This window comes from Phocoena phocoena, chromosome 16 (genome assembly GCF_963924675.1).
Source record: "Phocoena phocoena chromosome 16, mPhoPho1.1, whole genome shotgun sequence".
NCBI classification, from domain to species: Eukaryota; Metazoa; Chordata; class Mammalia; order Artiodactyla; family Phocoenidae; genus Phocoena; species Phocoena phocoena.
In genome coordinates this window covers 75,827,572-75,850,593 of record NC_089234.1, presented here as the reverse complement: position 1 = coordinate 75,850,593, position 23,022 = coordinate 75,827,572, and the positions used below count along the sequence as shown (strand labels likewise).

Below are 23,022 nucleotides of genomic sequence, written 5' to 3'. Positions count from 1 at the left end.
TCAGGCACACTGCTGACTGTCTAGTACAGCAGGGATAGATTTGCTCCTTCACACTAGGTGAGAAACGCCCCCACTGAAGAATGTTGGATTTGCAGAGGATTTACCCACAGTACTCAGGGTCTAATTTGGCTGACTATCTCACTTGTTACTGTATCTGGGTGTGGACTATCTCACTTGTTACTGTATCTGGGTGTGGCATATCTGTACTGTATTAAATTCTTCTGATCACTGAGAAGGCAGCTTAGCCATCTAATTATTTCCTGCATGTACTGGAATCCCCATGTCTGGGTTTAGTTTCGGTCATATAACAAAATGACTCAGTTATATATATATATATATATTTCAGTTATATTTATATATATTTTTTCTCTCTGTATATATATATGTATCATATGTTCTTTTTCAGATTCTTTTCCATTATAGGTTATTACAAGATACTGAAAAAGCTATTTTTTTAGCCTTTGCTTTTAGTCTTTTCATCGTGCAATGGTTTCACATCCAGCTATTTGCTAAGACTGGGTTTCCATTGTTTCTTGTTTACCCTGATGTCAGAGGAAATGAACTGACTGTACTTTAAATGATTTGAATCAGGTCTCCACTTCTTCTGTGGTTGAAGGAAAGGAGCTCCCCACTCGCAGTTCAAGTGAAAATGCCAAAGTTAGCAGCCTGGACAGCTCGCCTAGAATCATTGCAGTTCACTATGTGCTGGAGGAGAGCAGCGGCTACATGGAGCCCACGCTGCGTATCTTAGCCATTTTGCACACGGTTATCTCTTTCTTCTGCATCATTGGATACTACTGCTTGAAAGTAAGATAGTAAGGCACCAAGGAACCTGTGTGTATCGCGTGTGTGTGTCTGTTGCACGTTGGACTTCTGGGGAAGCAGATTCTGAGACGGAAATTACATACACATAGTTTATTAGGGAATGTTCCATAAACACCTGCGGGGCAAGGGGAGGAAGCAGCATGGAGAAAAGGGAAAAGTGGGGCTACAGTACAGACCCAACAGGGCACATCACAGGTCTCTGTTCTGAAGTTGAGATGCCCCCTTCAGGGTAGCCCTGGGCTGGGGCATTGGAGCTGGGCCTTTAGAGCTCCCTGGTGACGAGTCACTGGATGCAGGCTGCCCTGGGAAGGGGATGTGGCTGTCACATTGTAGTTTTCTTGCACGTCAGTAATTATTCACATTATAGCCAATTTCACCTATAATTTGACCCCACAGAAGTCCACCCACTATGTCTCCTAGCAGTGCTCAGTGTAGTAGAAATTCTAGAAATACATCATATTGGACCTCTGAGAGTCATTTTGATTGTTTTGTTATTAGGTATGTATCTCTCGCTATCCTTGGCAGAAATGCTTCACTGTTTGTCACGTCACCTGGAAAATAATGGAGCCCCATCCCTAGAGCCTTACCAAGGGAACACTATAGTTTGGTGAATAGAACTCAAGATAGTCTCTCTGAGTGCTCAGGGCTGCCCATCACCTTTGCAAACCTCTTTATCTTTTCCTAGCATGACACCTTTTTACTGCAGGGCTTTTATTTCACTGTGCCCTGCTTCTGATTGGGAAACTTCTAGAAGACTTTTGAAAAACCAGGGTCCAGGGTAAAAGACTAGAATGTAAAGTTTTTTTCAGAAACTCCTCTACCTCCCTCTGCTTCCCTTGTTTTATTGGGGGGGAGAGGGGATATTCTTGGATACTTCCAGAATGTCTGCATCTTTTTTGCATCTGTGCCTTGTGTAAAATCTGTCCATATGAAAAGGGAATCAGTAAATTCTGGAGACATTCTGGCAAACTGACAAAGATTTTTGCTGATGTTGAAATTAAAATTTATTTCAAAATAGCATATGGGCATGCTGAGCATGGAATTATTAAAGAGATTTCTAAAATAAAACTCTAAAAATTTTTAGAAGTATGCATTTTGGAACATTAGTGCTATGTTTTATTGCATCCATATATATTATATATACGTATATATGTAATATGCAAAAGAAAAGCAATTTTGTATAATATTTTTAATATTTAAAATTGATTTCATTAGTGCAATTATCTATGAACCTCTGTGTGTTTAAAAACATATGCATATATATAATATCTATACTGTCTTTTGTTTTTCGAAAACCTCTAGATGCCTCCTTTTGCCTAAATATAGCTGATTGATTTTCACTCAATTTTTACCTTCCTGGAAGTAACATGGGAAATATTTCTTTCCAAAAGCTGTTTTGTAAAGATAGTGACCACAGGAGATGCTAGTAAATCTAAACTAATTTTAACATGTTTATTTTTCAAATGTAGGTCCCACTGGTTATTTTTAAGCGAGAAAAAGAAGTAGCTCGAAAATTGGAATTTGATGGGCTTTATATTACAGAACAGCCTTCAGAAGATGATATTAAAGGCCAGTGGGATAGACTCGTAATCAACACACAGTGAGTAAAGAATGAGATGAGACATTTCTGTGCTCAAAAATTTCAAGACAAAATACTTTTCCAGAGTTCTTGTAGATTTATCAAAAGTTTAGCAGAGGTGAATAACAGTTATATATTCAGCCAAGAAAATCAAAAGACTAATAAGCTCCATCAGTCTCCTAATGGATGCCATCAATTTTTGCCCTCTGTGTTCTGAATTCCTCCATCAAAAATGGCTTTGAGTCCATTTCCACAGCACTGATGGAACATAACATCCATTACTCAGTGTTCAGGGAAGTGTGTAGCTGGAAGTACGTAACCTGCAGTGTGGGGTTATCTCATCTAAAAGCATAGAGGAAGCCAAAATTATTCATTAAGGAAGGAGTTGTAGCATTAAAGGCAAAAATATTGAATGTCACACTTTTAATCTAAGTTGGAAATTTTCAGTTGGTATCAACCAAAGGCGAAGCATATAACTAGCTAAACATTATGACATGTAAAATATAAGACAGAAAAACAAAGACTTTTCTTTATACTAATTATTTCGCCTGTGAGGTCTAGATCCAAACTACTAGCTGCCGCTGCAGATAAAAATCCATCACAAAAGTCTAATTTTACACTATTCGAGGTATTAGTGATACAGTATTTTTCTGTAGTTTGTACTAAAGAGTGAAATAGCTTCTTTTCATTGTGATTAGTTTTGCTAATTCTTAAAGAGTTACGATTTCTAGTAAGTTCTGGGTTTCCAAATGGGGATGATTTGTTTGTGTGTTACAAATGTTTACTCTGAATGCTCAATATTTTGTTTAGCAGCTCTAAATCGAATCAAGTCCGTCCCCTTAGGTGAACTCTATATTAGTTAAGATGCTGGAGTCACGTGATGGTGTTATGCTCGGTTTCCTTAAGGATAACTAGTGGGAATGAGATTTTTTTTTACTTCCTAGGAAAAACAATGACAGTTTTAGATACTTTAATTTTTATAGACAATTGACAAAGAAATGTATACATTAACACATTATACATAAAGAAAAAATATAACCAGACTGCTTATTAATAAATATGCTCATATTCATCTCCATTAAAATATCAGCCCGTAGTCTCTTCTGTGGTTTACATGTATATATATTAACACTTAAAATAACATTTAATATACTTATGATAGAAAAATTATGGGATAAGATGGGGAAAATTCATTGTAATTTTTGTGAATGCAAGAATATATGTTTACATATTATTTTAAGTATTTTATTTACTCCAAAAAATATATTGTTATTTATCATTTTTTTTTAAATGATACTATTTTATTTCTATGCTTTTATATCTTTTAGGTCATTTCCCAACAACTACTGGGACAAATTTGTTAAAAGAAAGGTGGGCTTAAATTTTCTATTTTTTTCCTAAAGTGAAATTCAGATTTGAATTTGCTGTGGCTCATATGTAGGCTGAGATACTGAGGCGTGCTTTGTCTGTTAATGTCATTTCAAAAGGGAAATGGGATTCAATATGAATTTCAAAAATTTCATAAGAGATCCATACTCTGCAGCTAAAAAATAAATAAGCATTGCTCACCCACCTGTCATCTGACCCAGGTGACTAAACAGTGCTCTATCTGTACGTTAACAAGAATTGGTAAGAATTTTCTCTGAGATTGTTCGGGTAACTGAAGTTGACTGAAGGCTCTTTTTCTGATAAGACAGCTAAGTCACCAGGGCTGGGATCCTCCCTTACAATAAAAAAGTAAAGTTGTTGTATACCAACAAAGGACTGAATTTTATTTACTTTTATATAAACTTCAAAGACCTTTGTATTTTGATAAAGTTTTATTCTTCTGATGTGCACTGCATCAGAGCATGATAGAACACAAATAGGAGTTCAGCTACGGACTCTGGCACCTATGTCGGCTCTGGTTTCGAGAGACAAGGATTATCTCTGCTCTTCCTACCACACGGGATTTAATGTAGGTTATTTTTTAAAAAAAAAAATATAATAGTGCAGGTACCAGTACTTGTACACTGTAAAATACAGTAATCATTATTTTGTAGCTCCTTATTCCTTGAACCCTCCAATTGCCAAACTGAATCACTTCATGCCACGTACCATAATGAGCTGTAGCTCCAGTGTATACGGTCCAGGGCGAATGGCCACAAATGTCTGCCGAACGAAGTGGACTTTTTCCCTTTGATTCCACCAGTTGAGAACGACTCATAGGGTGGCTGGTGATTAGCAACTGCACATTTTTTGTTACCAATCTGAGGGGAGATAGAGAGTTTGCCAAGAATTTAAATCAAGTACATTATTTAAAATGAAGCACATTTTAAAAAACAGAAACAAAACAAAACAAACCCCCCCCCCCCCCCCCAAGACTTCCTAGTTGGAAGAAGCAGTGTGTTTGTTGATTTTCATTTTGGTGCAAGTTTTTGTCCCCTTGTGACCACAGAGTAGTAGCACTGCACGAATGCAGATGAGTGCATCCAAATTAGACCAGAGCTCTGAAAGAATAATTTTTAAGTAACGTAAAATAGAGAATTTGAATATTTTATTCATATTAACTATTTAACAGTATGAAGAAGCAGTTTCTAAGTTATTAAAGCAAGAGTTTCTCTGAAGGACACGATATATCTAGAGTCAAATAAATAGACAGGTTGTAATTGCAGCTGAGACAATCCATAGCGTTCCTGCTCTGAGGTCCAGTTTGTTCTCCTGGGTGAGAATACAACCCCTAAAGAACTCCCACTCAGTTCAGCCCAGCCCATTTTCAGTGCTGTGAGAATACTGGAAAACAAATTGTTTTAATGAACCTAAATAGTGCACGTTCATAGGCTTTTTCACTACCGTTGCTCTTTTATGTTTTCTTTTAATTTACCTGATTGTATACATTCAGAAAAAGCTCACTTTTATTTCTGCTAATCCTTTCTTTCTTTCTATTTATCCACTTTCTTTCTATTCATCCACGCTAATATTTTACTTTAACGTTCCCCCTCCTCTTTCGCTGGTTCTCAGTTCCTTTGTTTCTCCTATATTCCTGTTCCTTGCTTTCCTTTTCCTCTCTTGCTGCCCGTTCTCTCTCCTCGTGCGTTTCTTTCATTCCTTTTCCTGTTGCCTCCATTTTCAATGATGTGCGGGATCCTCATGGTATATAAACTGTAGGCCAAGAGTCGCTATATCAGAGACAGAGGTACTGAGCTCACAGGTGATCTGTTAGCCCACATCTAAGCCCTGATCTAAAAACCCAACATCTGGGCAAAGGCCCAGACAAATGTGACAGAAGAGAGGGGGGCAAAGAAGCCAAGGGGGGTTGCAAAGAAGTGATTCTAACGATGGACAAGGAATCCATTCTAAGTAAGAATTAAACTGAGGACCTGTGGATGGTGACAAGGCTCCAGGTTCAGGTGTTGTTGAAGAATGGCTGGAGTCAGGATACTATGGGGGGAGTTGAATGTTTGCTCTGGAGACCACAGGGGGGATACCAGCATGTCATGGGCAGCCCAGTGGCATGCCGTGCTCTACGCAGAAGATCTTTGCTGGGAGTCAGTCTTGCCTGGATGCGTCCTCACCCCATCTCTTGCCAAGCTGAGACTGGGCATGTTACATTCTCCAAGATCAATTTCTTTATCTACAGAGTAGGATGCTAACAACAGGAAACTTAACATATTATGACAGTCCCATGAGGGAAAAGCAAGTTAGACCTCTTAGCGTAATTCCTGACACAGCGTATGAATTTGGTAGCAGTTACTTTATTCCATTTTCTCCCACCTCTTTACCTATTTACTTGAGCCTATCCTCTTTTGGGCCTGCCTTTCTCTCTTGCATAAGAAATCTTGTTCTTCAGCTAGGCATTATTTAAAACGCTATAAGTTCACTAAGACCTTAAGCAGTGTGATCACAGAACATGGGCCGTTAAGTTAGATGTTTAAGTGAACCTGAAAGTAAGACCGATATATACTATGTATAAAAATAATTAGGTGTTTGTATGTGCATATACAGATGAGATTATTTAATGGTGGAGGCCAGTAAAATGCTTTTTTTCTTGCCCCAGGTTATGGATAAATATGGAGAGTTCTATGGCCGAGACAGAATCAGCGAGTTACTTGGCATGGACAAAGCTGCCCTGGACTTCAGCGATGCCCGGGAAAAGAAGAAGCCAAAGAAAGACAGCTCCCTGTCGGCCGTGTGAGTGTTCATTCTGCTCTATCCGAGGTCTAGGTGGAAAGGAGGAAAAAGTAATACACTTCTGAACTTGCTAGTGCACTGATTTCCTTTCCTTCACTGAGAGAAACGGAGAATATATAAAGTCTGCTTTTGTACTTCCGGGTATTTTTGCACTATGGAATCAGCAGATGTAATCTATTAATTTTTGAAGGTGACTTTTTCATTATTTACTTAAAGCAAGAAAAAAAGATTTGTTTTATCGATGTGCCTTTTTATCCCTAAATGCCACTTAAGTTGAAGTCAAAGATGCAAAAGCATAATATTTGACTCGTTAATGCTTCCTGTTTGCAAAGAAGTTAGTTTTCTTAATTTTGGAAAAGGGAGCTATGTAGACCTTCTATTAGAAATAAGTTCATATTCTTGTAATTGTTGTGTTTTATTTAAATAGCAAAGACTTGGTATACTTAGTATACTATTACTTGGAAAGTTTATTTTAAAATGAGGCACTCTATTATACAGTGCTTGCATGGAATAATATGATATAATTAGAAGGATGTAAACCAGTTGAACCGAATTCACCTGAGATTGAATTTCACAGGCACGTGTAGTGTTAGTATACATATATATATATATACATCTGTATCTGTCTTGCAAATTTAATCAACTATAATTCTAGAATTACAGTTGTAAAGCCTACATGCTTTTTAAAATGTAATTTCTTATTGTAGCCACTTAACGATTTCAGAAAAAAACGTAATCGTTACCTTCCCTCATCTGTGTATTTAAGGTATCAGTCAATTAGGTATGTGACGATTTCTCTGAAAACATAAATATTTAAGGTTCTGTAGAGCAATGTTAGTTTGTCTTAGATAACTATTTTAGCTAACATTGAAAAACAACATTTTGGCTGATCTCTTTTATACTTTTTATCTCTCTGAAACCTTGTTAGAGCTAGTTGGGTCTTTAAAAATAATGTGAACCCAGTTCAAAAGTAGTTAGATAAGCAAATATATAGCAAGTTATGAATTTAAATTTAAAATATTACCTGCGTACTTTAAGAAAACAAATGTGGTTCTTAAAGAAATGTGGTCACTATACGTAAGATGAAACACAGTTGGCAGCCCTTAGGCATTAAGGCCCTTATGTTAGAATATCACGTAAGGACTATGGTGAGAGGGGGGCTGCTGAGTTTCTTACTAGCATTTTCAGATCCCTGATAACCAATGTAGAATTAAATAGTTTTACTGAATTATGCATTTTCCATGGTCATATTTGTGACTCTAGAAAATGTCTGATAAAATAGAAGGAAAGTTTAGACTGTTTTTTTACTATGAACAGTTTTAAATTAGTGGAATTTTCCACTGTTTTACATAGTAAATGTTTGCAGGTTTGACCCCTAGCAAAGTACCAAGAAATTAATGTGGCTTTTATAAATACCTTTAAATATGGATAATAAAATTAGAATAAAGATATAGTAAATAACACACATTACTAGGAAAAGATTTACATGTAGTGTTCCTTTATTAAAGTGTTTAGAAGGATTGAGTTTTCAAAGATTATCTGTTTTCTATATGAATAGTATCTTAATGTGAACATTTGCATATAAGGATGATTCATGTATCTATGTGTGCATGTATTTATTTATCAATCAGATACATAGGGCTTGGTATGTGCATATTTAAACAAGTGGCCAGTACACCTCCTGGGGATAGAATGGCTGCCAGCAGCCAGAAAGCCTGCATGCTTCTTCATGTGTGTCTTTATGGAGTGAGAGGAGAGCTTATAATCTCAAAACCATCTAGCAAAACTCCTCAGCTTCTGGCTTCTAGTTTACCCCTGAACCAAGCCCTGTGGCCAGGTTAATGCCATGCCCTGATTGGCCTAGATCAGCTGTGCTCCATCCCTGGGGGTGGAGTCAGCTCCGCCCAAACAGCATCACTGCCACTACTGGTGAGAAAAGAGTATTGTATACTACAAAATACTCTTAATGCTGTTGGTAGGAAACTTGCTACCCTTATGCATGACAGGGATGGAAAACAACTAATCATAAGAACAAACTTCTAAATAAGTTAGAAACGACCATGGGAAGTTCAGACATCCTGATAAAAACCCTTATTTTGTTTTGGATTGCTTTCATGGGAAATAATGATGCTCTCATGCAAATTATCCAATGGGTTTATTTTTTTTTCATCTCTCTCTTTTTTTAAGAAAAAGTATTCTTATATTGAAACCCACTAAATATTCATGAAATTTTAAAAAATATTATTTAATAATAAAATTAATTATAACTCAAAGACTGCTTTATTTCCTTAAAAAAATTAAACCTTAACTCTAAGGGGAAAAGTCTCCTAAGAAGTCAGCTTAGATTATCAACTATTTATCATTGTACTTGTAATTTAAGATTGGCCTAATTAAAAGAAATGATTAAAGAAGTAAAGACTAAAACAGTAAGTCTAGAGAAGCCTTTTTGAAAATAACACTAAAATTATATTATTATCATATCATTTCACTTCACTGGAATGTTGCAAAGGCTAACAAAATTATAATTTCTAGCCCCATAAACTGGTGACAAGTTCTGGAAAAAAGCGAAAATTAAAAATTAGTATATTTTAATACATGTATATTTTAATCTGCAAAGATCTTGACTGTTTATGTTGATTCACTCATTCAACATTATTGAGAGACATTCAGTGTATGATATAACGTGCTTGGTGCTGGGGATTTCACAGACTAGTGAGGAAGGCATCAATACACATACATACATACACACCTACGCCTGCAAAACAACATGGGAAACGATTATAAAGGGAGGTGTCTACAAAGCACTATGGGAACCAAGGGGAAGGGTTAAATTCCTTCTTGGATAGAGAAGGAAGTAGAGAAGGGGCATTTCTGAAAACGATAGGAAACAAAACCAAAATGAATAAGCCCTTTCATTGGCAAAATCAGTACAGTTGTAAAACAAGTGTGGACATTTATGCAAGTTTTTATTAGTTGAACTAAAAATTATTCTGTTGGGATGCAATTATGAATATATAATGAAAGTTAGGGAGGAAAGTTTCGATATACCTATGTTAGTTAATTTAGTAGTTTCCAGGAATAATTGTCACATATACAGTGTTTATTTTATATTTAATATAGGAAAAGAAAAGGTCAAAAAGAAAAGACTATTTTTAAGTAATAGAGACATAGTGATGCTTTGTTTTGTTTTCCAAGATTCCTCTTAAAAAAAAAAAATCACAAAACTCTGGAGTACATTTTCCAACAGAGCTCTCAGCTCTTCCCTGGGCTCCTGAACTAGAACTCATCTCCTGAGATGGTTGCCAGCTCTGCCCCATGGAGAGTGAATGACAGCAGGCTTTTGCAAGCCTGTGAGTCTCTGCTTCATGTACATATCTACAAATTCTTCTTTTTTGTCTTTCCAGGCTGAACTCTATTGATGTGAAGTATCAGATGTGGAAACTAGGAGTCGTTTTCACTGACAATGTAAGCCAACTTCATTACCACAAAGTAAAACACACTCTGATTAGATGAGTTTGTTGGGCTTCAGTGGCTGGAAAGATGGCTATTTAAGAAAGCTACTTAAGGGCTTCCCTGGTGGCGCAGTGGTTGGGAGTCCGCCTGCCGATGCAGGGGACGCAGGTTCGTGCCCCCGTCCGGGAAAATCCTGCATGCTACGGAGCGGCTGGGCCCATGAGCCATGGTCACTGAGCCTGCGCATCCAGAGCCTGTCCTCCGAAACGGGAGAGGCCACAACAGTGAGAGGCCCGCGTACCGCAAAAAAAAAAAAAGAAAGCTACTTAAATATCAGTTCGTTTAATACTGACCACATCTGAGAAAGACCCAGAGAAATATATGATTAATCAGCCCATATCTCATTCCATTTCTTTCAGTAGCTGAAAAATTAAAATATATTTACACGAGAAAATGAAATGGAGATGCAAATTCGTGTGTATTTTCATTCAGATTTTAGTTGAGCAATCGCATTCTTCAAAATTTTTATAGATGTTAGAAAGTTCTAAATAAACTTTTTAAAGTTCTTTTTTAACATTAATTGCAATCCATTTGTTTTTGCCAAATAAAGTACATTAAATTATTGTGCTCTTCTTCTTGATGGATCCTTCTTTTATCAAAGAGCATGAGAGCTTCTGAGTTAGGCCTAGGACCCATGTATATATCCAAATATTATGAAAAAAAATCGCCCATGACTAAAAGCCACCAGCTGTCAAGGCAGAGAATCACATACTACCTCGTTGGCTCAATAGCATGACATTTTTGATTCTTAGAAATTCCAGTTTAAATAACTGTTACTGTCAGTTGTTTTTGTGCTACCATTTGCTGGCTATGGGAAGTTGCTAGAGAGAATCATGAAACATGGCTGAATCGATGGACTACAATTTTTGCTGTTAGATCGCAGCCCATCCCCTCATTACTGCTTCTTAATTCTTTTACCGTCTTCTCACTCCTCCTACAGAAAGGCTCGTAAAAACCTCCCCTAAGGCCTTCTGCTGTTCTTGCTGCCGTGCTTTCTTCCTTGGATATCTCATTGAGTCTCAAAATCTCGCTCTTATCTTAGCACTTTTATAGTGAACCTTAGTTCCGTTCTCCTAAAGACCTGTGACCCCCCCATCCCCCCAGTACTCCTGCCTCTGTCCCCACCCTGCCTCACCCAGCCGTGGGCCCAGAACTCTGGGTAACTTAGAGAACCCTCTGATATTCAAAATCAAGTCTTGAGTTATCTTTTAGGACTGTCAACTGTTAGTAGGGTGTCTTGCAGCTAACTTCTCATCTAACAATAGAAGCAACTCCCCTGAATAAAAAGGAGGCCACCCCAACTCAGCCACATGTGGCAACATCTGGAGACATTCTTGGTTGTCATGACTGGAGAGGGGGAGTTCTACTACCGGCAGCTAGTGAGTAGAGACCAGGGATGCTGCTAGCTATAACCATCCTACTATGCACAGGATGGCATCCACAACCAAGGATTATCTGGCCCAAACTATCAATAGTGGACATCAGTAAGTTGCTGTTGAGGAGTAAGTCAATACATTTTTCTCTGTGGGAGGATAAATAAAAAGAGCCACTCTGATATAAAGGAGAGAATGGCATTGAACCTTGCAGAACAGCTAAATCAAACTAAAATACACAAACAAACTGATATAACTGGTTGGCATTATATAAATCTTTAAGGAGATAAAGTCAGTGGAGTGGTTTTCATAGAATGAGAGCAGAGTCGTTTTTGACAATAGTATGTATTCTATTTTCTGAGATTATTTTCTCTCATTTTGTCTTAATAGTCCTTCCTCTACCTTGCCTGGTATATGGCCATGTCCGTTCTCGGACACTATAACAACTTTTTTTTTGCCGCTCATCTTCTTGACATTGCTATGGGATTCAAGACGTTAAGAACCATCTTGTCATCAGTAACACACAATGGCAAACAGGTAAAAGTTTATGTTTTCCTCCCCCTGCAAAAACTGAAAAAGCAACAAATATTCTGACAGACGTAACACCAAACCTCAAATGACAGTGTACAGTTTTAAAGACTGTTGTGAATAGAGGATCTGTACCTTTTCTCCTATAAACCATGCAGATTTGTAATTTGAGAGCCCCCGAGGCCTACGTTCAAGTCTTGGCTTGATGGATGAGCTGTGTGACCTTGGATAAATTACTTAGCATTCTCTTCAATCTCAACTCCCTCATTTTGTAAAATGAGTACAATAAAAGTACCTACCTTATAGGGGTTTTGTGAAAATTAAATAAAAACAGAAATGTGGAGGTCTTAGCACAGGCTCAAGCACATTAAACACTCAGGAAGGTAGTTACCATTTTGCTCCTAATATGATATCTGCTGTATCTGATACTGTGGCTAAACCAAAATGTGTTGCAACATCCTAACACACTAGTTATATTAGTAATAAAACCTGAGATGCTACATTCTTAATTTAATATAGTATTTTAAAACTGGATATCCATGGGCTCTTTTCTCCACTTTTAAATTGGGCAAAAGGAATAATAATGTTTCACACTTGACAAGGTCATGCTTACTTGGAGAAAAGCTGGCTTAATTCCAGATAGTCAGCTTATGTTCTAATACAACCCATTTGTAATGTTAAAACTTTCATTATTAATAAGCGTGTCATTCATTCTCTATTTATCAAGTGTCCAGTGGGAGGTAACACATTCTGTTAGTTATTTAGAATAACAGAGTCCTTCTTTTCCAGAATTTTATAATCCAGCGTATTTTAAAATCAGTGCCCTTCCCAAAACCTTGAACTGTGTCCACGGTTAAGTTCACATTACCATGACCTTCACTTTTCTAAATTTCAGCACAATGTTCTTATATATGTCACTCTAGTTTCTGAATATGAGTATGATATGCATGGCACGTCATGAGTCCGGTGACAAAAAGCGTACTATGCGTATTCATCGGTCAATAAGTAAATTGGTTTCGAGCTCCCAGTATGTTCGAAGAACTGGAGATGCTAAATCTGTGGAGTATTTTCACACAAAACATATGGCACTACTTTCAATTTCTAAACTTTTATTTCTAAACTTTACTCCTTCTCTTTTTGAGGTATCAAATTTTCATTTGCAAAGATAATAGAGAGCTTAAATAGCCCTTATAGGTAAAACACACAGAAATTTACAGTGGCCTTATACTTAATTTATAGAAGTGAATTAAGCCCTCTATTAAGACAACATGTTTTTTCCAGATAATTATGAAGTGATTTTTAAAAGACTTAATATATGCTGCCACAGTTAAGAACACCAGGGGTATGTTGTAATCAGAGGAAGTAGACAAAAAATAATGCATTTTAGTGTGTTTAGAACTTCTGTGATAGAACCAGAAATATATTTTTACCACCTTGGTGAAAGTCATATTTTAAAAATATACATATTCATATACAAATTCTATGTATATTCACATATATATTCTATGAAATATACGCATATATATACATACTATATAGGCATATGTATACATTATGTATAGTTTGGAATTAAAGAAAGATTACATAGAGCTGAAAAAAGACCTTTCAAACTGTGACTTTTATTTATATGTTGAGAAAATTTGCCTTCAAAATAGTGTTATTTATTAGCTATTAAAGTGTCTTTCCCTTTGATCATTGGTTTATGTTAACAAAGCCAGGCTTCTTAGTTTTATTTTTTTTAATATTTATGATACATATTATTAACAGTCGTGCATTTCCAGATATTAGAAACAATTCCTATTTCGTTTTAGGATATGATTGAAAGAAAACGTGATTTACAACCCCTCTTACTATCATAACAAACATGAGAGAGTTTTTGTTAGGAATGTAAATTATTTAAAGGGAATAGAACTTATAAAAAGAGAGAATGTATTTAATGTAGTATCTACTACCAAATATTTAGATGATAGAAAAATGAACATATTAAGCTGCTTTATTATTAATATCAATTTGGATATGAAACTAAATCAGAGTTTTATTCATGTTATTGTATGCATTTATTAGCCAATTAAGTAGTCAAGTTTTACATAAAATAAACTGGCAACTTGATAAAATACAGAAACTATGAAAATAGATTTCCCCACTGGGGGGATAAGAAAGGTATGAGGTGTGGATTCCATTAGCTTTTAGTCAGTAAATCCACTGACTTATATTTCTAATATATGTTCAATGTCACATTGCTTTCCAGCTTGTATTAACCGTTGGCTTATTAGCTGTTGTCGTATACCTATATACTGTCGTGGCATTCAATTTTTTCCGAAAATTCTACAATAAAAGTGAAGATGGCGATACACCGGACATGAAATGTGATGACATGCTAACGGTAAGTTCATACACTTTGATCTCCTATGAATGAAACAACTTCTCCTGCTTCTTCAACCCAAGGAATTGTGTAGTCATTCTTTAACAGTGAAGAATAGAAAATAGCGTACGCAGCAGAAAGTTGTGTGGCTTTTTAAAGAATTGACGATTTTCATTTTCTGTGGAACATGAAGGACTGTTTCTGCCAATTTTGCACATCTACGGCATCAGCCTGATAATTAGTAGAATGCTGAGTAAAGTCCTTAGAACTGGAAGGATTAACGTAAACACTTTAGCCTGTTGTTCGTATATTCTAGGAGAGCAGGTAAAATTATTTCCTTTTAGAAGGTTTAGGTATTCACCTTAGTGACTTGAACTGAAATTACTGAAGTCCAAAAATATCTCTTTTATATTGAGTATCCTGGGTTAAATTACCCTTTTAGTCTTGGTTTTAAAATCAACAGGTGTTAAAGATTTCATATTGCTTTATCACTCTTCTATAACCTGCATCTCTAATATGATAAATCAGAAATTACCATATATGAGATGCTAGACTGTGAAGGGGATAATTAGACAAAATACTTAACCTCTAGCTGGAAAGAGATGAATCCTTCAGTGAGCTCCAAACTGAGATACCTATACAGTTGGGGCTGGTGTAAAAAGACATGGACATAATGATGCTAAAATTGCTCTAGAAAAAATAAACATCTCAAAGGAGTAGTGACAAAGACCTACTAATATTACAAAGACTAGTAATTAAGACAGTTTTTGTACTACAGAATGACAGATCAATGGAATACAGTCTAGAAAGAGATTCAGATACACATGGAAATTAAAAGTATGATAAAAGTGGCCTTAGAAATTATGAAATGAAAAATAATTCAATAAATGGTATTGGTACCATGAATATGCTGTTAGGAGGAAGCTGCTAAAAGTGGATGCCAACCAAGTTCTTTACATCAAAATAAATTCCAAATGAAATAAACCTTTCAATGAAAAATGAAAGTTAGGATTTGACTTGTGAAATAATAACAATTTTTATTTATTTATTGCTTGCTTGCTGCGTCAGGTCTTTGTTGCTGCGCGCGGGCTTTCTTTAGTTGCAGTGAGCAGGGGCTGCTCTTCGTTGCGGTGCGTGGGCATCTCATTGCGGTGGCCTCTCGTTGCGGAGCATGGGCTCTAGGAGCGCGGGCTTCAATAGTTGTGGCGCGTGGGCTCTAGAGCACAGGCTAAGTAGTTGTGGCACGTGGGCTTAGTTGCTCTGCGGCATGTGGGATCTTCCCGGACCAGGGCTCGAACCCGTGTCCCCTCCATTGGCAGGCAGATTCTTAACCACTGCACCACCAGGGAAGCCCCATAACAATTTTTTAATGGGGAAAGGTCTTTCTGAATATGACATAAAACCTAGGATCCATGTAAGCATAAAAAATTACTTTAAAAAGGAATAACTATAAGGAAAATCTTAAATGCAGATGACAAGCTAGCAAAAATATACTGAACACTGTAACAAAGGGCCAGTTTCTTTAATTTACAAAGTCTTTGTCACAACTGAGAGAAGAAATAACAAGCCAATAGAAAAATAAGCAAATTATATGACTAGACAATTCACTATAAAATAAGTTGAATCAGCTTATAAATATGGAAAGATGCTCAGCCTCTATCATGTTGATACTTTAAAAAGTGCAAACCAAAGCAATCAGTTGCCACCTTTACCCATCAGGTTTGCAAAATATTAAAGTTTGTTAATACCCAGAGTTACTGAATTGATTGAAAAGCTGGCACCTTCATGAACACTGTTGGGAATTTAAAATAACACAACAATTTGAGAGAAATTTTATAATATCTATTGAATTTTTAAGTGTACTTACCCTTTGACTTGTCAGTTCCATTGCTAGTAACTGACCTGTTTATTCACAAATATGCCTTGCTATATTCAAGGACATTAGCTGCTATAACAAATTGAAAATAATATAAATTATCCTCTATAGAGTCTTGATTAAGTAAATTTTGGTAAATCCATGTAATGGAAAATATGTAGCTTTTTAAAATAGTAGTGAAATCTGTATATGCTGATATGGAAAGACATACAAATTATACTTGTGGGGAAAAAAAAGATCAAAAGGATCCTAACTGTACAAGATGATACACACACATATGCTAGAACGTATATAATAGATATGCTAGAATACACATACTATTTTTCTGGAAGAATACATAAGAAACTTTTAACAAGAGTTCATACAGGAAGTAGGACCACAAGTCAAGGAGAGAGAAAACTTGTGCGCCGGGAGACTGACCGGTCACTAGTAGTAACCTCCACCAGAGTCACTAACAGGGGACACTTTGCCACCCCCTCGCTGCTTCTCCACATCCATACCCTACCATTCTAGGCCCAGTGAGGGAAGGTACTTTAGAGATCCTTCATCTCCTCTTCTGTGTGCTGCCTTTAATACCACCTTGTCGCTCTGTCCCATGACCCTGAAGACTTGGGGGAGCAGCTGGCCAGATGCAGAGAGGGGAGCAGAGGGCTGGAGGAGGCAACAAGGCGCAAAGGAGGGTCAGTAAGGGCTAACGGTAGGCACTTGTGCCTACACTGACTCCGGGGAGATTCATTTATATTCCAGGAGAATCACCCCAATGGGTGTAAATCTCAAAATTCACCAGCCTCAGGTCAGAAAGTTGTCCTGTTCATTCCCAGAGGGTGTGATGCTCAGTGAACCGCTCAAGATTGGTGGAAAGTAGGGAGGGTTTCAGATGGGGATATGCAGTGGCCTGGGTTACACGCTGGGAACAACGTGTGACTTGGATTCACCTCTCCTACCACAGTATGACCCCCAAAATATCCTGGTCTCTCACCCTCACATCATGAGTCGTATCTGACCCTGTTCAATTTGCCCTAATAGTGTTCTTATATGACTACATGTTGCATCTTGCTCTCAGGGTGTTTCCACTGCTCTTGTTAATTTTGTCAGTGGATTTATTGGGAGAAGAATCCATGCATTATTTGAACACGAGGTGGGTTAGGAAGACCACTGCCTTTACCTGGTTGATTTCACCCAATGACAGGGAAATGTATAAAGAAGGCAGGGAAGCTTGCCTCACTTTAGGATGAGGAAATTGGCTTCTTGAGGTTTTCATCTGTGGGCTTGGGACTGAGCTACAGCCAGGATTTTGTTCAGTTTCAGGAATTTCTGTCTATATGGGTGAGACTGCCTCTGACCAGCTCTGTTGTAGGTATTTCTGTCTCTACAAATAACAATGAACAGATCTTGCCTTTGGCTGAGGTGAGGTTGGAGGCGTCGTAAGTTTGCATCTTAGGTGTTTCTTTCTTGAAACAGAAAACTCAGTTCCAGGATGCAGACTACACCTCGGCTCCTACCTCTTCCATAATTATGTACTGCTGTCAGTCGGTCGAACCAGACAGGAGTCTGTGTACTCTGCACAGTCCATTTCCAGGTGATTGTTCTTAACTACTGTGTCAGAGGCCACATTACCTAGGTTAACCTTTCAATTTTAGATGTAAAAACCCCTTTTAATTGCCTCGTACTAATGCTTGTGCAGGGAGGTTTTGAAGAAGCCATAGCCACTTAAAATGTAAGTAATCACTGACAGTAATGCTCATTAAAAGTGGAGGCTTAGTAAAACCAAACAGCTAGCAAGACAGAATTATGGAGTAGCAGGTGGTCAGATTTCATTGTTTTAACTCCCCAAAGAGAATCCTTTTTTTTTTTTTTTTTTTTTTTTTTTGCGGTACGCAGGCCTCTCACTGTTGTGGCCTCTCCCATTACGGAGCACAGGCTCTGGACCCACAGGCTCAGCGGCCATGGCTCACGGGCCCAGCCGCTCCATGGCATGTGGGATCTTCCCAGACCGGGGCACGAACCCGTGTCCCCTGCATCGGCAGGCAGACTCTCAACCACTGCGCCACCAGGGAAGCCCGAGAATCCTTTCTTTATGCCAGTCTCCTTAGCATTTCTTTTTCAAAGAGTGAAGTCCAGTATTCTCATCTGAGATAGGTTTTCCTCACTCACGTCATATTTTATTGCTGTCATCCTGAGTTCCCGTCGCATTTGTTGTTTCAGGTTGTTTCTTCAGGTCTCAGAGAGCATTTGTAGGTTTTCTGGGGGACGTAATTCACCGCCAGTGTTTCATAACTTACAGCAGGTGGCACTGTAGCTGCAGTTTTGCAGAGTCAGTGATGATTCATACTTAAATTTCTTTTCTTCTTTCTTTACTTATTTATTTGGAATCATGGTGTTTTGAGCCAGAGAATCTAATTAATCCAGCCATAACCTGATAGAATTTGAACCTCTTCACCAAGAATGTAGGAGAAGAAATTGAAAAGTAATCTAAAGTTTTCAAGTCCAGGGCAAAAAGCTGATTGCAGCTAGAGAGCCAGGGAGACTGACGTGGCATATATAAGAGCATTCATCTCAAAAGGAGTGGTTTTCAGCCTCAAATGCCCAGAGGAATCACCAGGAAAACTCTCTGTAAATCCACAGACCTTCAAGACCAACCCCAGATCCCTTGAGTCAGAAACTGTAGGAAAGGTATCAAGACCTGTGTATTTGGGAAAAAGCTTTCCAGGTGGTTGAGCTAAAAAGTATACTCCTAGGGAAGTAACCTGCTTAAGTAGTTGTTCTAAAGTACTTATTTTACCCCATCTTCTCAACAAATAATCTGTTTCTCTCTAGTTCAACCTCTATCTGTTTTTCTCTCCCTGTGTCTGTTTCTCTCCCCACACCTGCCTTTTTTTTTTTTTGGCCAAGGTAAAGATCATATAAGGATCTTCACCAGTCCCTAGAAACTGTTACTCTTCAGTGTCCCCTAAAGGCAGCATAAACAATGGTTAACCCCAGAATGTATGTTTAGGAGGTGGATGGTCACAGAACGTTAAATCTTGAGAATAAGCAAGTGCCCTGTCTCCATTTCTGTAGCACCAGGCACCTTCCTCCCTCATTACTCAGGTTCTCTGAAGAAAGCGGTGTCACTCTTTGCTGCCCAGCATCGCTCCTCCAGCTCTTATGATCAGGTTGAGTCTGATTCTCTGAAAAGGAAGGTAGATGAAAGGACTTCCCTTTTCAGGCGCAGAATGGTAATCTGACAGGCTGCCGCCTCCTGTGAGTGGCTGGTCACCCCATTTCCTCCTACTCCACCACAGCAGCCATGGCCCTGCTATCTCTGGTGAGAACTTCTGATAATGAAGGAGAAGGTTGGGAAAATCAACATCAGAATCCCACTGGTGAACTGTGCATTTTATTCTTTTTCACTTTGGTATCTTATTAAGCCTAACTAAGCACATCCACAAAACTCTACCTCTCTTTTCACAGCATGACCGTGTTTCATTTTAATGAAATATGGTGGAATCCCCTCCTCAGAATCCTTAGTGCTATCATAGAACGAAGGCGAGCAGTGAGATGCACATATTGCCAAGAGAGGCCAAGTGGCTGACGAGAGATCTAAAAAGGAGACATTTACTTCGGTAATTTAGCCTCATTCCATGGTCTTGTTTTCAGCTTTATAGTCTAGAAAGTAAAAGTGAATCATTTGCTTGAGGACAGACTCACATTAACCAGACTCCTAAGAGTATCAGTCAGAATACCAACATTCCACTCATTAAAAGTTCATTAAAAGTTCAAGCAACAAGTTGATAGTCTCTTCTCTATAGAAAAACTCTATGTGGGGAGCCAAATTATAATCCAAAAGTCTTGGTCAGCAGGAATTAGCAGGAGGAATTAGCTAGACCATCTTAGTCACATACATGTCAAATAAGTGGGCTTGGAGGGCTAGGGCATTCCAGGACCTGAACAGGGAACTGCAGTGATCCACTGTTGGCCCACTATGGCTATTAGTGTGGGGAGTCAAAGGGCCAGAATTTGACCTGGAGAAATGCCAGACCACAGCCAGGTAGATTGTCCAAATTAAGTCGCCAGCCAAAGCAGGCAGGGGGAGTTTTACAAAGAAAGCTAAGAATGGGAAAGCCAGGAAAGGATGGCCTATGTTAGTTCACTAAGTAAAGAGTAGGCAGCTGCAATAATAATTCTATTTCCTGTAGCCACAGTTAGTCACATGTGTGGACAGATTTGGAGAAAAACATATAACCCCCAATTTTTCTTAATAAAAATAAGAAATGCATGTGGTAAAAACTAATTCCAACAGTATGCAAGAATATACAGGGAAAATAAAACTTTCTCTACCCACAGATCCACCATTTACAGTTTCAAGCACTGTTTTAGACAAACAGTTCTAAGAAATTAATGCCATGTCCTGAGGGCTTTTCTTAAATGTCTTCAAATTTTAATTTCTAAAGATTGGTTCAGCATGTGGTACCAGGAACCCAGAGCGTTTAAGCCTCCAGGGGATGTGGATGCAGGATTGAGTTTAGGCACCATTGGTCTCATCAGGCTGTCTGTAAAATGGGACTATCCTGGCCTCTCTGTAAGAGAGACCCCTTCCCTGGGCTGCAGAACAGTTCTGGGGTGATGCTCTTTGCTTATTGCATCCCAGACTGACCAACCTCTTTTCTGAGTGACCCAATCTTTTTTTTTTTTAATTTTATTTAAGTACAGTTGATTCACAATGTTGCATTAATTTTTGCTGTACAGCACAGTGATTCCGTTATACATATGTATATATTCTTTTTGTATTTTTTTCCATTACGGTTTATCACAGGATATTGAATATAGTTCCCTGTGCCATGCAGTAGGACCTTGTTGTTTATCCATCCTATAGATAATAGTTTGCATCTGCTAATGCCAAACTCCCAATCCATCCCTCCTCCGACTCCCCCAGTCTTGGCAACCACAAGTCTGTTCTCTATGTCTGTGAGTCTGTTTCTGTTTTGTAGATACGTTCATTTGTGTCATATTTTAGATTGCACATATAAATGATATAATATGGTATTTGTCTTTCTCTTTCTGACTTACTTAGCTTAGTATGACAATCTCTAGTTGCATCCATATTGCTGCAAATGGCATTATTTCATTCTTTTTATGGCTGAGTAATATTCCATTTTGTGTGTGTGTGTGTGTGTGTGTGTGTGTGTACCACATCTTCTTTATCCATCCGTCAGTGGACTTTTAGGTTATTTCCATGTCTTGGCTATTGTAAATAGTGCTGCAGTGAACATGGGGACGCATGTATCTGTACGAATTACAGTTTTGTCTGGGTATATGCTCAGGAGTGGAATTGCTGGATCATATGGCAACTCTATTTTTAGTTTTTTAAGGAACCTCCATACTGTTCTCCATAATGGCTGTACAAATTTACATTCCCACCAACAGTGTAGGAGGGTTCCCTTTTCTCCACACCTTCTCCAGCATTTATTTGTATTGATAAGATTTTTTTAATGATGGCTATTCTGACCAGTGTGAGGCGGTACCCCACTGTAGTCTTGATATGCATTTCTCTAATAATTAGTGATAATGAGCATCTTTTCGTGTGCCTTTTGGCCAGCTGTATGTTGTCTTTGGAGAAATGTCTGTTTAGGTCTTCTGCCCATTATTCGATTGGGTGGTTTGTTTTTTTCTTATTGAATTGTATGAGCTGTTTGTATATTTTGGAAATTAAGCCCTTACCAGTCACATGATTTGCAGATATTTTCTGCCAGTCCATGTTTTGCTTATGGTTTCCTTTTTGTTTTGCTTCTGGTTTCCTTTGTTGCGCAAAAGCTTGTAAGTTTGATTAGATGCCATTCGTTTATTTTTGCTTTCACTGCTATTGCCTAAGTGACCCAACCTTTATTTAATTCTGTTCATTAAATTCCAGGCGTCTGACTTAGATGCAGAATACAAGAAGTTTCCTATCAGCAATTGGCTGTTGAACTATGAGCATTTTGGTATCATCTTGCTGCCTATTCTTTGCCTGAGCTTTATGTTCTTTAAAATGACCTGAGAATCTGAGGTCTATTTGAGCCGTTCTCCGTGAGAACAGCTGACCAGTCATAACTTTTCACTCCTCAGTCATCCCATCCCACAAGTGATTTTTGAGTACCTATCATGTGCTGGACATTATTTAGGCACTGATGATAGAGTAGTAACCCAAGTAATTCTTATAATGGGACTAATTCTAGTGGAGTGAGATAGATCATAAAACATCAAATGAAAAAATAAGTTGGAGATACAAGTCTGGAATTCAGGAAAGAGACCCAAGATGTAAATAGAAATTTTTTGAAGTAATTAGCACAGATGATATTTAAGCATGAAACTGGAAAAGTTCCCCAAGGGAGTATCCTAAAAGAAACAAAAAGTCAGAGAACCCAATCCTGGGCATTAGTTCATGAAGAGATAGGGAGATGAGGAAGACCCAGCCAAGGGGGCTGAGAAGGAATGACCGGAAATGCAGGATAAAACCAGAGGAGGGCGGTGTCTCACTGAGCGAAGATGCTGTTTTGAGGTCGTCTTTGCCCCGTTCGTTAGGGTTACGGCAGACAGTGAGTTTTTTGTTTTGCATTGATGGGTGACATCAGTTGGGTAAATGAGAGTGTCTCGAACAGTCTGAGGAGGCCTCATGGAAGAAAGATTATTCATTGAGGTTCTGAAGGATGAGTAGGTTCTAATGGGATACAGATGGGAAAGAATATTGCAAGATGAGAATATGCAGGCAAAGGAAGATCTAGAATCAGGAATACTGTATTTGGCGGAGGCATGGGTAGAGGAGAGGGCGGTGCTTGGG

At 38.1% G+C, this 23,022-nt stretch overlaps 1 protein-coding gene across 1 annotated transcript in view; it reads left to right on the top strand.

Moving 5' to 3' along the window:
- The window catches only part of RYR2 (ryanodine receptor 2), a 515,056-nt gene that overhangs the window by 475,717 nt on the left and 16,317 nt on the right, over positions 1 to 23,022 (top strand). Inside the window, exons 95-101 of the mRNA XM_065893933.1 lie at positions 592 to 807; positions 2,295 to 2,425; positions 3,733 to 3,775; positions 6,441 to 6,574; positions 9,979 to 10,039; positions 11,851 to 11,997; positions 14,237 to 14,371. Of these exons, the coding sequence (XP_065750005.1) occupies positions 592 to 807; positions 2,295 to 2,425; positions 3,733 to 3,775; positions 6,441 to 6,574; positions 9,979 to 10,039; positions 11,851 to 11,997; positions 14,237 to 14,371 (867 nt within the window). The remainder of the gene's footprint in view (positions 1 to 591; positions 808 to 2,294; positions 2,426 to 3,732; positions 3,776 to 6,440; positions 6,575 to 9,978; positions 10,040 to 11,850; positions 11,998 to 14,236; positions 14,372 to 23,022) is intronic.